At 46.6% G+C, this 14,396-nt stretch overlaps 1 protein-coding gene across 1 annotated transcript in view; it reads left to right on the forward strand.

The window, feature by feature from the left end:
* LOC306925011 (aromatic-L-amino-acid decarboxylase-like) overlaps window positions 1-13,051 on the forward strand; it is a gene marked incomplete at both ends in the record, with an annotated part of 84,847 nt that extends 71,796 nt beyond the window's left edge. The window contains 5 exons of the mRNA XM_079503690.1: window positions 7,772-7,848; window positions 8,719-8,738; window positions 9,659-9,757; window positions 12,484-12,585; window positions 12,857-13,051. Coding sequence (XP_079359816.1) covers window positions 7,772-7,848; window positions 8,719-8,738; window positions 9,659-9,757; window positions 12,484-12,585; window positions 12,857-13,051 — 493 coding nt within the window. The remainder of the gene's footprint in view (window positions 1-7,771; window positions 7,849-8,718; window positions 8,739-9,658; window positions 9,758-12,483; window positions 12,586-12,856) is intronic.
* Between the last annotated feature and the right edge of the window lie 1,345 nt (window positions 13,052-14,396).

Here is a 14,396-nt window from a genome sequence, read left to right on the forward strand (position 1 = left end):
ATCCTCAAAAAATGATGAAAAACGGCATGCTATAGTATGCCGTCCGAGTCCATGGGCTATAGCCCATGGTCTCGGATTGATTTGTCTTTTTTTCAAATCCTCAAAAATGACGAAAAACGGCATGTTATAGTATGCCGTCCGAGGCCATGGGCTGTAGCCCATGGTCTCGGAGTGATTTTCGTCTTTTTTTCAAATCCTCAAAAAAGTATGAAAAACGGATAGTATGCCGTCCGAGGCCATGGGCTATAGCCCATGGTCTTGGAGTGATTTTCGTCTTTTTTCAAATCCTTAAACATTATGAAAAACGGCATGCTATAGTCCGAGACCATGGGCTATATAGCCCATGGTCTCGGAGTGATTTTTGTCTTTTTTTCAAATCTTCAAAAATGATGAAAAACGGGGGGCACTGGGGGGCACTGGGTGGACACTGGGGTGGGCACTTTCGGCATTTTTTTCAAAGCCTCAAAATCGGTGGAAAAACGACCAGGGACTATAGTCCATGCTTTTTTCGTGATTCTTTTTTTTCTAAGCCTCATTCATTAGTTGGAGAAAACACACCATTGGGGAGGTTTAAGGATTTATTGACAGTAAGGAAATGGAGGGATGAATGAAGGAGTTCGGGTGTATAGGTTCCAGGGGGGGTCGCCGACCCTGGAGTATTTGGGGAGGAGGTCGTATGGCGTTCGTCGTAAGGCGTTCGTCTTACGGTGCGCATGGACGATCACCCCCAGCAGGAACCTGAGGAGGAGAGAGAGTTTTGTTTTAATCGTTTGTTCCACTTTGGCGAAGTGAATGCAGTATTCCTAGTGCCGATAAGCTCCTTTGAGGGGAGCGGGTAAGGAGCTATGGAGGTGAAGGGGGTGGGATGCGACAAGCCTGTAGGAAGGCGGCTAGTGTGCGACGCAGCGAGGCGGGCGATACATAAAGGATTCTGGTTGGTACTGGGAAGGTATAAATGGGGACAGGTAGATTGGCGTGGAGGGCGGAGAGTGGCGTGAAGGGCAGGGTCAATGTGTGTTTCTCCGCCTCCTGAACATCTGTTGTTCCAACTCCATAAATCGGTGGAAAAACGACCAGGGACTACAGTCCATGCTTTTTTTTCGTGATTTTCGACACTGGGGGGGACACTGGGAGGATACTGGGGGGACACTGGGGGGGACACTGGGAGGATACTGGGGGGACACTGGGGGGGGCACTGGGAGGATACTGGGGGGACACTGGGGGGGGCACTGGGAGGATACTGGGGGGGGCACTGGGAGGATACTGGGGGGACACTGGGGGGGACACTGGGAGGATACTGGGGGGACACTGGGGGGGACACTGGGAGGATACTGGGGGGACACTGGGGGGGGCACTGGGAGGATACTGGGGGGACACTGGGGGGGGCACTGGGAGGATACTGGGGGGACACTGGGGGGGGCACTGGGAGGATACTGGGGGGACACTGGGGGGGGCACTGGGAGGATACTGGGGGGACACTGGGGGGGGCACTGGGAGGATACTGGGGGGACACTGGGGGGGGCACTGGGAGGATACTGGGGGGGGCACTGGGAGGATACTGGGGGGACACTGGGGGGGGCACTGGGAGGATACTGGGGGGACACTGGGGGGGGCACTGGGAGGATACTGGGGGGACACTGGGGGGGGCACTGGGAGGATACTGGGGGGACACTGGGGGGGGCACTGGGAGGATACTGGGGGGACACTGGGGGGGGGGCACTGAGAGGATACTGGGGGGACACTGGGGGGGGCACTGGGAGGATACTGGGGGGGGCACTGGGAGGATACTGGGGGGACACTGGGGGGGGCACTGGGAGGATACTGGGGGGGGCACTGGGAGGATACTGGGGGGACACTGGGGGGGGCACTGGGAGGATACTGGGGGGACACTGGGGGGGGCACTGGGAGGATACTGGGGGGACACTGGGGGGGGCACTGGGAGGATACTGGGGGGACACTGGGGGGGGGGCACTGAGAGGATACTGGGGGGACACTGGGGGGGGCACTGGGAGGATACTGGGGGGGCACTGGGAGGATACTGGGGGGACACTGGGGGGGCACTGGGGGGGGGGGGGCACTGGGGAGTGGGGGACACTGGGGGGGCACTGGGGGGGGACACTTTTTTTCGAAGCCTCAAAATCGGTGGAAAAACGACCACCGATTAGTCCATGCTTTTTTCGTGATTTGAGGCTTTTTTTTCCTAAGCCTCAAAATCTGTGAAAAAACGACCAGGGACTACAGTCCATGCTTTTTTCGTGATTTTTGACACTGGGGAGTGGGGGGGCACTGGGGGGATACTGAGGGGACATTGGGGGGGGGGGGGGGGCACTGGGGGGACACTGGGGAGGAACTGGGGGGGCACTGTGGGGACACAGGGGGGGCACTGGGGGGACACTGGGTGGGGGGCACCGGGGGGACACTGGTCAGGTAGGGGAGAGTAGAGGGGGGATCAGGTAGGGGGAGGTAGGGGGAGAGTAGGCGAGATGGAGAGTCATTTTTTTCTAAGCCTCATTCATTAGTTGGAGAAAACACACCATTGGGGAGGTTTAAGGATTTATTGACAGTAAGGAAATGGAGGGATGAATGAAGGAGTTCGGGTGTATAGGTTCCAGGGGGGGTCGCCGACCCTGGAGTATTTGGGGAGGAGGTCATATGGCGTTCGTCGTAAGGCGTTCGTCTTACGGTGCGCATGGACGATCACCCCCAGCAGGAACCTGAGGAGGAGAGAGAGTTTTGTTTTAATCGTTTGTTCCACTTTGGCGAAGTGAATGCAGTATTCCTAGTGCCGATAAGCTCCTTTGAGGGGAGCGGGTAAGGAGCTATGGAGGTGAAGGGGGTGGGATGCGACAAGCCTGTAGGAAGGCGGCTAGTGTGCGACGCAGCGAGGCGGGCGATACATAAAGGATTCTGGTTGGTACTGGGAAGGTATAAATGGGGACAGGTAGATTGGCGTGGAGGGCGGAGAGTGGCGTGAAGGGCAGGGTCAATGTGTGTTTCTCCGCCTCCTGAACATCTGTTGTTCCAACTCCATAAATCGGTGGAAAAACGACCAGGGACTACAGTCCATGCTTTTTTTTCGTGATTTTCGACACTGGGGGGGACACTGGGAGGATACTGGGGGGACACTGGGGGGGACACTGGGAGGATACTGGGGGGACACTGGGGGGGGCACTGGGAGGATACTGGGGGGACACTGGGGGGGGCACTGGGAGGATACTGGGGGGGGCACTGGGAGGATACTGGGGGGACACTGGGGGGGACACTGGGAGGATACTGGGGGGACACTGGGGGGGACACTGGGAGGATACTGGGGGGACACTGGGGGGGGCACTGGGAGGATACTGGGGGGACACTGGGGGGGGCACTGGGAGGATACTGGGGGGACACTGGGGGGGGCACTGGGAGGATACTGGGGGGACACTGGGGGGGGCACTGGGAGGATACTGGGGGGACACTGGGGGGGGCACTGGGAGGATACTGGGGGGACACTGGGGGGGGCACTGGGAGGATACTGGGGGGGGCACTGGGAGGATACTGGGGGGACACTGGGGGGGGCACTGGGAGGATACTGGGGGGACACTGGGGGGGGCACTGGGAGGATACTGGGGGGACACTGGGGGGGGCACTGGGAGGATACTGGGGGGACACTGGGGGGGGCACTGGGAGGATACTGGGGGGACACTGGGGGGGGGGCACTGAGAGGATACTGGGGGGACACTGGGGGGGGCACTGGGAGGATACTGGGGGGGGCACTGGGAGGATACTGGGGGGACACTGGGGGGGGCACTGGGAGGATACTGGGGGGGGCACTGGGAGGATACTGGGGGGACACTGGGGGGGGCACTGGGAGGATACTGGGGGGACACTGGGGGGGGCACTGGGAGGATACTGGGGGGACACTGGGGGGGGCACTGGGAGGATACTGGGGGGACACTGGGGGGGGGGCACTGAGAGGATACTGGGGGGACACTGGGGGGGGCACTGGGAGGATACTGGGGGGGCACTGGGAGGATACTGGGGGGACACTGGGGGGGCACTGGGGGGGGGGGGCACTGGGGAGTGGGGGACACTGGGGGGGCACTGGGGGGGGACACTTTTTTTCGAAGCCTCAAAATCGGTGGAAAAACGACCACCGATTAGTCCATGCTTTTTTCGTGATTTGAGGCTTTTTTTTCCTAAGCCTCAAAATCTGTGAAAAAACGACCAGGGACTACAGTCCATGCTTTTTTCGTGATTTTTGACACTGGGGAGTGGGGGGGCACTGGGGGGATACTGAGGGGACATTGGGGGGGGGGGGGGGGGCACTGGGGGGACACTGGGGAGGAACTGGGGGGGCACTGTGGGGACACAGGGGGGGCACTGGGGGGACACTGGGTGGGGGGCACCGGGGGGACACTGGTCAGGTAGGGGAGAGTAGAGGGGGGATCAGGTAGGGGGAGGTAGGGGGAGAGTAGGCGAGATGGAGAGTCATTTTTTTCTAAGCCTCATTCATTAGTTGGAGAAAACACACCATTGGGGAGGTTTAAGGATTTATTGACAGTAAGGAAATGGAGGGATGAATGAAGGAGTTCGGGTGTATAGGTTCCAGGGGGGGTCGCCGACCCTGGAGTATTTGGGGAGGAGGTCATATGGCGTTCGTCGTAAGGCGTTCGTCTTACGGTGCGCATGGACGATCACCCCCAGCAGGAACCTGAGGAGGAGAGAGAGTTTTGTTTTAATCGTTTGTTCCACTTTGGCGAAGTGAATGCAGTATTCCTAGTGCCGATAAGCTCCTTTGAGGGGAGCGGGTAAGGAGCTATGGAGGTGAAGGGGGTGGGATGCGAGAAGCCTGTAGGAAGGCGGCTAGTGTGCGACGCAGCGAGGCGGGCGATACATAAAGGATTCTGGTTGGTACTGGGAAGGTATAAATGGGGACAGGTAGATTGGCGTGGAGGGCGGAGAGTGGCGTGAAGGGCAGGGTCAATGTGTGTTTCTCCGCCTCCTGAACATCTGTTGTTCCAACTCCATAAATCGGTGGAAAAACGACCAGGGACTACAGTCCATGCTTTTTTTTCGTGATTTTCGACACTGGGGGGGACACTGGGAGGATACTGGGGGGACACTGGGGGGGACACTGGGAGGATACTGGGGGGACACTGGGGGGGGCACTGGGAGGATACTGGGGGGACACTGGGGGGGACACTGTCCCCCCCAGTTACCTAATGGTAATGACATGTAGACATTGACAGTGGTGAACGGCAGTCGTTGGCATCTGTTTCAGAGTAATTCGATGAATGCAAACTCTTAACAGGCAATTCTGTATTGTGTAGGCCATTCTGTAGCTCATTATTAAATGTGCCAATTGTTATTGAGTCATAACAAATATTTCAAATATCACTTAATATCACTTACTATAAAACATATATGAACCATGTTAGGTTATTAATACAAGTAAACTTTATATGGACAGGGTTTGTGCCACTGCAATTTCTTGACATTTGGACATTTAAACATCACCCTCTAGTCTAGTCCTAGGGCAGCATTATGCGTGTCTTAAGTACCAGGTCTTATGACTTAACTTAAGACCTGGAGGCGTGATCAATGCCATTTGGCTATTCTCAGTGGCCAAACAGCATTGACCACACCTCCAGGTCTTAAGTTAAGTAATAAGACCTGGTACTTAAGACACGCATAATACTGCCCCTAGTGTCCTATGGAGGAGGTGAAGACATGGTGGAAGACTATCTAGAGCAGTGTTTCCCAACCTGTGTGCCGTGGCACTTTACTGTGCCATTTGATGTGTCCAGGTGTGCCGCCTGATTTGACCGAAAATAACACTAACCCTCCCCCGAAAGCAATAGCTACTGAGCTGCAGGATTCGTGCGACAACAACAACAACGGAACAATAGACTCTAACGACCATCGGCCATAGGAATGTTAATCACCTGTACTCGCCTGGCAACTTTACTGTATAAATGGGCAGTGATGTACCGGAACGCGTTCAAAGAACGATAGTTCACGAACGCGTTCCTATTTCGGCTGAACGTGAACTGAACGCACTGTATTTCTGCCTGTTCATTTCTGGCGTGTGTGAACGTCACTTTCTCACGTTCAACTTCGTTCAAAAGTGAGTGAGCCTTCCAGGCGAAACCCCCGCTAAAACACACCCTAATCACTCCTTATTAATATCTAGCAGAAAACCCACCAATAAGCCCTTATCCAACACAAATTAACTAATCTTTCTCAATCCGCACAATTTCACTGGAGCGTGCAGCGAGCATATGCACACAGACAGCAGACACATAGTCCTACATGTCCCGACCCAAACACTGAGGAGGTAAAGTAAACTTGTTTATAATGTGCCACGGAAAATAGATTCCAATTGCTTGTTATTTTTGCGTCGATGAGGTATGTCGTATGTGTCCAACTGTCCATACATGATCGCCTCGTTCGGCCAACAATATATATCTCCCTCCCTCCACAGAAGCGCAGTGATGCCTGATTTATTCTTCGTCGTACACGTGTGCCATGCTGAAAATAGTTGATCTACAAGCTCACAACGCGTTGCGGACGCAGCGCGTTGTGAGCTTGTAGGCTGTGGCTGTGAGGCTGTGAGCTTGCAGGCTGTAAGAACTGAGACCCTTCACAATAAAAGCATGTAGCTTTCACAAGTTGGCCCATAATAAAGACAAGGAAAAGGATTAATCCTTAAATTCGGTGGCATTTCATTTTCCCAAAATGTAAAAAAAAAAATCACACCCGTGTGAACTGAGTGGTTGCTCATGTTTAAGACCATTGTATTGTGGCAAAATATTTTTTTTATTTAGAAGTATTTACTTTGCATTGACAAATTGAACATGTGTGTGCTATATTTTGTATATTGAGTTATTTGATGAGTGCTGTCATGTGTGTTTTTAAAAGTATATTGGGTTCAAATAAGTTTTACTCTGTCAAAAGTATAATGTGTTTGGTATCAAAGACGTTTTACTATATACATATATACATACATACATACATACATACATACATACATACATACATACATACATACATACATACATACATACATACATACATACATACATACATACATACATACATACATACATACATACATACATACATACATACATACATGCACCTAACCTTAACCCATGTCTAACCAATGACTAGTCTAAACTAAGTATGCACCCCAGTATGTCTAACAAAAGTATGCACCCCCTGACACTGTATGCCCAACCTGACGTTGTCAACTCGCCCGCCATTCAAAATAACACATTCATAACATGGTATCTGTTTGTATAATGACAATACACTATTCTATAAACAAACCACTGATTTGACTTCATGGAAGTAATGTAGTCAGTCAGAGTTCAGTTGTTTCTTTCAGATAGAAAGCTGAAATTTTACTATTCATAAAATTACAGATTTGCAGTCCTACTCTGACATGCCTTATACATATGCCACCTGAATTGTCGGCAGTGCTCAGCACAAAGCCAACATAAACACGGCACTTGGTTACAACGCAAATCAAAACTTGTCCCCCTCCCCCCATATACAGTATATCACACAGTATTACTGACTGTGTATATGATAAGGCTGGCTCGTTCTCAATATAATGTAAGCAGACACCAGACAGATCATATACCTATTAGCATAGCACATACAAATCCACAATAGCAATTAGAGAACAAAATGTGTAAAATGAGAGAAGAGAAGTAAGCTCTAAGCAGCAAAACGGGCCGGCACAATTATTTCAATGGTATTGTTGTTGTTGTTTTCTTGTCCACAGGGTAAAGAGGAGATCTGACATCATTGGGGCCTTCAAGATGGACCCCCTCTACCTCACACATGAAAACCAAGAGTCATGTATGTAGTGTTATTATTTTTAACATTACCATTTAAGCTAAGCTAATACATCCCATCATTAGTAATTTGTGAACAATAGATCGAATGGGTATAGATGGATGAAGGATGCCTTATAATTTATATGAACTACTGTATATGTATTTAGCGCTATTATTTGTATTAAACAGCTGCAAGTGCAACTTGCCATGTGTATACTGAGCAGTATACTGTACAGCTGGAGAGAGAGAAAGGAGATGGGTGGGGGGGGGGGGGGCAGAAAGTTAAGACAGATAATGAATCAGTGGATCTGATCATCACATCAGCTTAGTCAACCTTACAATCCTGCCACCTGAAGTTAAGCTCACTGACAAGTCAGATTCTGAGATAAATTAGTTTTAAAGCTACAGTCCGTAGGTCCGTTGGCATGGCATGGCATGGCATATGTTGGATGATTGGATATTAATAACCATAACCATAATCTGTATACAGGCCTATATTGTTAATCAAATCTACACCGAGTGTGACATGTCAAATAAATTAATTGAAGTATTGTATTGAAGTTCACATTATAATGAGCAGGCAAATATATAAAGCAAGCAAAGACTAAAATAAACAGAATACATGCAATACATCAATCATAATGGCTAAGAAAACACATTTCAGGTTTCAACTGCTAACGTCACAGCAATTTGCATGACACCCACAATATTTAAAACTGTTTGAGAATGTATGATATATTCAGAAAAATGGAAGGGGTATTTTTTTTGTATGTGATGAAAACAAAAAAAATTGCTCAAATGGACAGATTTAATTGTTGATTGATCTATGATGGATATGAATATTTATTTAAGCTTTGCATGTGTGACTAAATCCTTATCTCTCTCTTCACAGGTGTGATCACAGATTATAGGGTAAGAGGAATGATAATAATTTATTTAGTTTACTCCAATACATTTAATGCCAGAATATGTTGAGACTGTGTTATGACCATTTGTCTAAGTAGTAACATAGGCCTAAATACGGAAGAACGACAACTGAAGTAAAAACTGAAATGTTTTATGATCTCAGTAGCAGCAGTTTTATCGTGAGGTTGTCACATAAGGTTGACTCAGTCACTCCAGGGTGAAGGTTTACAATAAATCCTATACTAAATCCCTAACCTGACATTTTTAGCCAGAAAGAAACAACAAAAAGACTATAGTGAACCTACTTACCTACTACCTAATAAAGATACACAAGAGACAAAAATACACAGTATTTGGTTAAACAAATTACCCAAACAAATAAATGACCATTCACCCCTAAGGCCCCTACGGTTTTACAAAGATTAATTAAGCAAAGAGAAATTACTGAGGACCAAACTTAAGACACAATATAACTAAATGCAAAAGGACTGAAAGCTACATCGTTTGGTGGGGGACAGAGTGCTTGATTCTCGGCTGCTTTCTGGCTGCCATTCCCCAGAGCTATCAGAGCAGCGGGTGCAGGCACACTTAAAGGGACACTTCACCCTTTTTGCAAAAAAAATGACGAATTTGCAACGCTACCTGCTTTCAATCGTCCACTACACTTCACACTCACACCATCTTTCAGCATCACACCCAACTCTCCACCATTCTCACAGCATTCACAGCACCATTCTGCACCTTAATTAGGAGCACAAGAGGAAAACAATAAAATACAAGCCACAAATAATAACAACATAATCCAACTCATCACAAAATATACCAAAATTAACCAAATACAAAATATATAATACTTTATACAAATAGAAAATATGGCTGGCCATAAGAGACTGACTTTGCGTCTCCTTTCCTCTCCTCTCACACAGCATTGGCAGATTCCATTGAGTAGAAGGTTTCGTTCATTAAAGATGTGGTTTGTCTTCCGCATGTATGGACTCACAGGCTTGCAGGATTACATCCGAAAGGTGGGATACCAATTCAGCTCTTTACTCTCTCTCTCCTCTAATATATAATGCCATATGTTTTTCCAAAGGTATCTGTAATTCCATTGCTGTGTTATAAGCAATTGCAACAGGCGGAGTGTCCTCCGGTTTAGTCCACGACATTAGGTTAAGATGACATTTTGGTTACTCGGGAGAAAATGTGTGTGCCTCTGTTTTACTGGCCACCTTCTTCTCTCTCTCTTCCAATTTTTCTCCTGTCAAACTGATATATCTGTTCTGTATTGCCTCTCTCGTGTAAATGTCACTCTTTCTTCGGAACCCTGCCCTTTGCCTTACCCCCAAACCCCACCCTGCCTTCACACACATCATCTGTCAATCATATGGGACTATACAGTATATACTGTCCACTTTTCATAATGAGCTTTATGTGTCTTCCATTTCTTCACCCTTCAATCCTTTCCATTCCTCTTTCTTACAAGAGCCTGTTCTGTGTCTGCTCTGTTTTAAATTAAATTAAGCATCAGTTCGTAGCAACATACAGTGCACATGCCCTCCAGCCATACCACGTGTCTACATCCATCTATCAAAATAGATCGAAAGATCACAAAAATACACATGATATGCTTGTTTGGGTGTTTATATACTATGATGCTGCTGGTGATTGCTAACATGATTTGACATCTCTTGCATTCAGACTGTATGCTTAAGGAAACACTATTTGTGTGAGAAGTCTCTTTCCATTTTCTAAATGGGGAATGACAATGTTATTATTATATATCAATTTGATGTTTCAGTTCTCAATCTTTTCTGGATCAGGGCCCATGAAAATATTGAAATAATTTGCGGCCCACCCGTCTGACCACTTAATGGCTACCGTGTCAAGTGAACACTTGGGTGGTCCATGTGCATTTTCAGCATGTTTATTTCATAAACAAACCTTGGATAAATGGAACTAACGTAGTATTCTTTAAGTTCTTTATATTAATGTTATATTATCAATAACATCTCAGTGTTTTGCCAAATTATTTTGGGGCCTCCCAACCCTCCAGTGGGTTGATAACCATTGTTTTACTACTTTAAACCTGAACATAGTGCTGACCTTTAGGTCCAGCAGTCTGGGCAGCAGCATGCCAAGGTCAAGGAGGCAGTAAAATGAGGCATTTGATGACCAAGACGCCATCTTCAACACATTATAATTGCCTAATGATTAAATAACAAGGCAGCATACAGTAAAGTAGGAAAAAGGACACAATAAATGAATGTAAGTCCATTATAATAGCTCATGAAACCTGTGTGGTGATGAATAATTGGCTGGGAATGAGGAAGCAAAGCAGTGTTCTGTTCTCTAAGTTGTTGGCCAATGTTTGGCTTCATTAGGAAACAATTGGCATTGGATGTGTATGTAATAATGTCTGCCCACACACACACACACGCACACACACGTGCACGCACGCACACACGCATGCACACACACACACACACACACACACACACACACACACACACACACACACACACACACACACGCACACATGCACACACACACACACACACACACACACACACACACACACACACACACACACACACACACACACACACACACACACACACACACACACACACACACACACACACACACACACACCTTGAATATCAACATGCCTCCTTTGTAAAACTAAAGTAGGCTAATTCCAAGCAGTGCAGCATGCACCCTATATGTATGTGTCAGTGAGATTTGGGATAATAATTGGATGAATTCTACCATAGGGAACTTTGATCTCATGATGTAATTTAAACAATATTCAAGAGGACCACAAAGACATTTTCTGAACTGTTCTCTTTTTGACCATTATCGTTTCATGGTTATTAGACACACATTCTATACATTTCAGAAGTTCTGTCTAATTTGTAGAATGAGTCACACCATATCAGAGCACAATGTTGCCATCTAGTGAATATAAAAGGAAAATACAACCTTCAAATCTGTTAATACTGATATTGTTTACATTGAATATCAGATCAACTCTCACTTAAATGCCATGATACAAAAGACGTTCTTACTTCTATTTAAGCAACTACAGCATACTATCATGATTATTCTGCATAATAATATAATATGATATGTATATACTGGTTTCTTAGGTCCTACTATGTAACTTGTAGCATACAATAAGTTACAGTAGCATAACATTTCAGTCAGATAACTCACAAATAGATTGAACAAATATTTATTATAGAATGCGAATACAAGTGTGCATATGATATTGTATCTTGCCGTTCGGCTCTGCTACATTTTTCTCTCTGCTCGGCACAATTATACGACCATCATTAACCATTAAGAGCAGGGAGATAGACATACAATAACAACACCCCCATGGGGAACAGGAATAGCAGAGCCCACCGGTGGTGCTGGGGTGGTGGTGGGAGCAAACAGTGCATAACAACACCAGGAACGCATATTCAGAGGAAGGAAAACTCTGCTCAATTGGTCAGCTGATTGCCACCTCGAGTCCCTCGAGTATATCTGACTGAACTAACTCTGCAAGCTACGTATCATTTGTATAGCCTACCTTTCCGTGGTTTAAGCATTAAACATAACTATTACACTATACTATTACATGTAACTACTGTATTGTATTTGAACAATAATTGACAATGTATAAATCGTGCCTAATTTATGGTCTATATCATGCAACAAAGTATAAATCAAGCTTGAGACTTAGCTTGTTTTGTTCTGCTTACAGCATGTGGGCCTGGCTAAAGAGTTTGAGAGCTTAGTGAGATCAGACAAGAGGTTTGAGATTTGTGCGGAGGTCGTCATGGGACTTGTCTGTTTCAGGCTGAAGGTAAAACCAATTTTCATAACTTTTAGAGGTTTTTTCACTTTTAGAAATAAGCCCTTTTTTTACCTTTCCCTTGCCCTGAGCTCGTTTGCATAGGCCTACAGTATTACAGATACTGCCAAATGCCTTGCTAGATGTTTCTAAATGAGTGTGAAGTTGGATTTCCTAAATCATTTTGTCATCCATTACTACAGTACAGTATGTGTAGAAAATATTCTTTCAACATCCTTTTATCTTATTACCTCCTGTCTCATCCTGCCATCGCTCCTCTAAGGGCTCAAATGAGCTGACGGAGGCTTTGTTGAAGAAGATCAATCATGCCAAGCGGATCCACCTGGTACCATGCCAGCTATCCGGCCACTTTGTCTTGCGCTTCGCCATCTGTGCCCGCACCACGGAGTCACACCATATCCAAGAGGCATGGCAGCACATTACAACGCTGATCTCTGACCTGAAACAACAGGGATAACTCACTGACCAATGGCCGGAGGAAATAAATAGCTGCTCTGAGCTGTAAGTTAGGATAGGGAATATCATTTTAATGTTGCAGATAAAAGACATCAAAAAATCATACATCGAAAATCAGGATTTCGATCGAAAATCGAAATCCTGTGTGATGCATTGCACAGTATGTTATATGTAGGTTTTATGTAGCTTTCAAATCAAAATCAAATCAAATCAAATTTTATTTATAGAGCACATTTACAAAGACCAGAAGGTCAACCAAAGTGCTGTACATGAACATATAACAAGCATACAATCAACACAAACAATATAGTAAAACAACATTGAAGCAACACAAGCATTTAGACAGGGCAACTAGGTCAAGCAACATTGAATGCCAGGGAGAAAAGATGTGTTTTAAGCAAAGATTTAAAAGCCTCTAAGGAGCGGGCAGACTTAATATATAGGGGTAAACAGTTCCAGAGTTTGGGGCCGGCCACTGAAAAAGCACGGTCGCCTCTGGACCTGTAATTAGAATTTGGCACGGTCAGGAGCCGCTGGTCAGCTGACCTCAGGGCCCTGGCTGGGGAGTATGGGTCCATTAGGACCGATAGATACAGGGGGGCCAAACCATTAAGGGCTTTATAAACAAATAATAAAATCTTAAAATCAATTCGGAATTTAACAGGTGGCCAGTGGAGTGAGGCAAGGATGGGAGTGATATGATCACGCCTCCTCGTACCAGTGAGGAGGCGAGCGGCGGCATTTTGTACAAGCTGCAGGCGTCTAAGGGCAGACTGGTCCATGCCTATATATAGCGCATTGCAATAATCGAGCCTAGAAAAAATAAAGGCATGGATGACCCTCTCAAGGTCAGGTCGGGAGAGATAGCCCTTAATCCTGGACACGAGCCTAAGTTGATAAAAACTAGTTTTAATCACAGAGCTAATCTGTTTATTAAATTTAAGATTACTATCAAATATCACACCCAGATTTTTTATTGATGAGTGGATGTTAGCACTGAGGGGTCCTAAGGTGGCAAGGGAAGGGGACTGTTGACCCAAAATAATGACCTCAGTCTTACTCTCGTTGAGGGTGAGAAAATTATTATGCATCCAACTTTTAATGTCGGAGAGACAATTGAGGAGTGGCTGAAAGGGGTCTGTGAGCAGGTTAATTGTATTTAACGGTAGATAAAGCTGTACATCGTCAGCATAGAAATGAAAAGAGACATTATGTTTCTTAATAATGACTCCTAGGGGCAGCATATATAACAAAAATCACACCCGTGTGAACTGAGTGGTGTAAGGTTGATTCAGCTGGAGTTTTTGTCCGATGTGAGGTATTATATAAGTTAAGGTATTATATAG

Source organism: Electrona antarctica (assembly GCF_951216825.1).
Source record: "Electrona antarctica genome assembly, chromosome: 6".
NCBI classification, from domain to species: domain Eukaryota; kingdom Metazoa; phylum Chordata; class Actinopteri; order Myctophiformes; family Myctophidae; genus Electrona; species Electrona antarctica.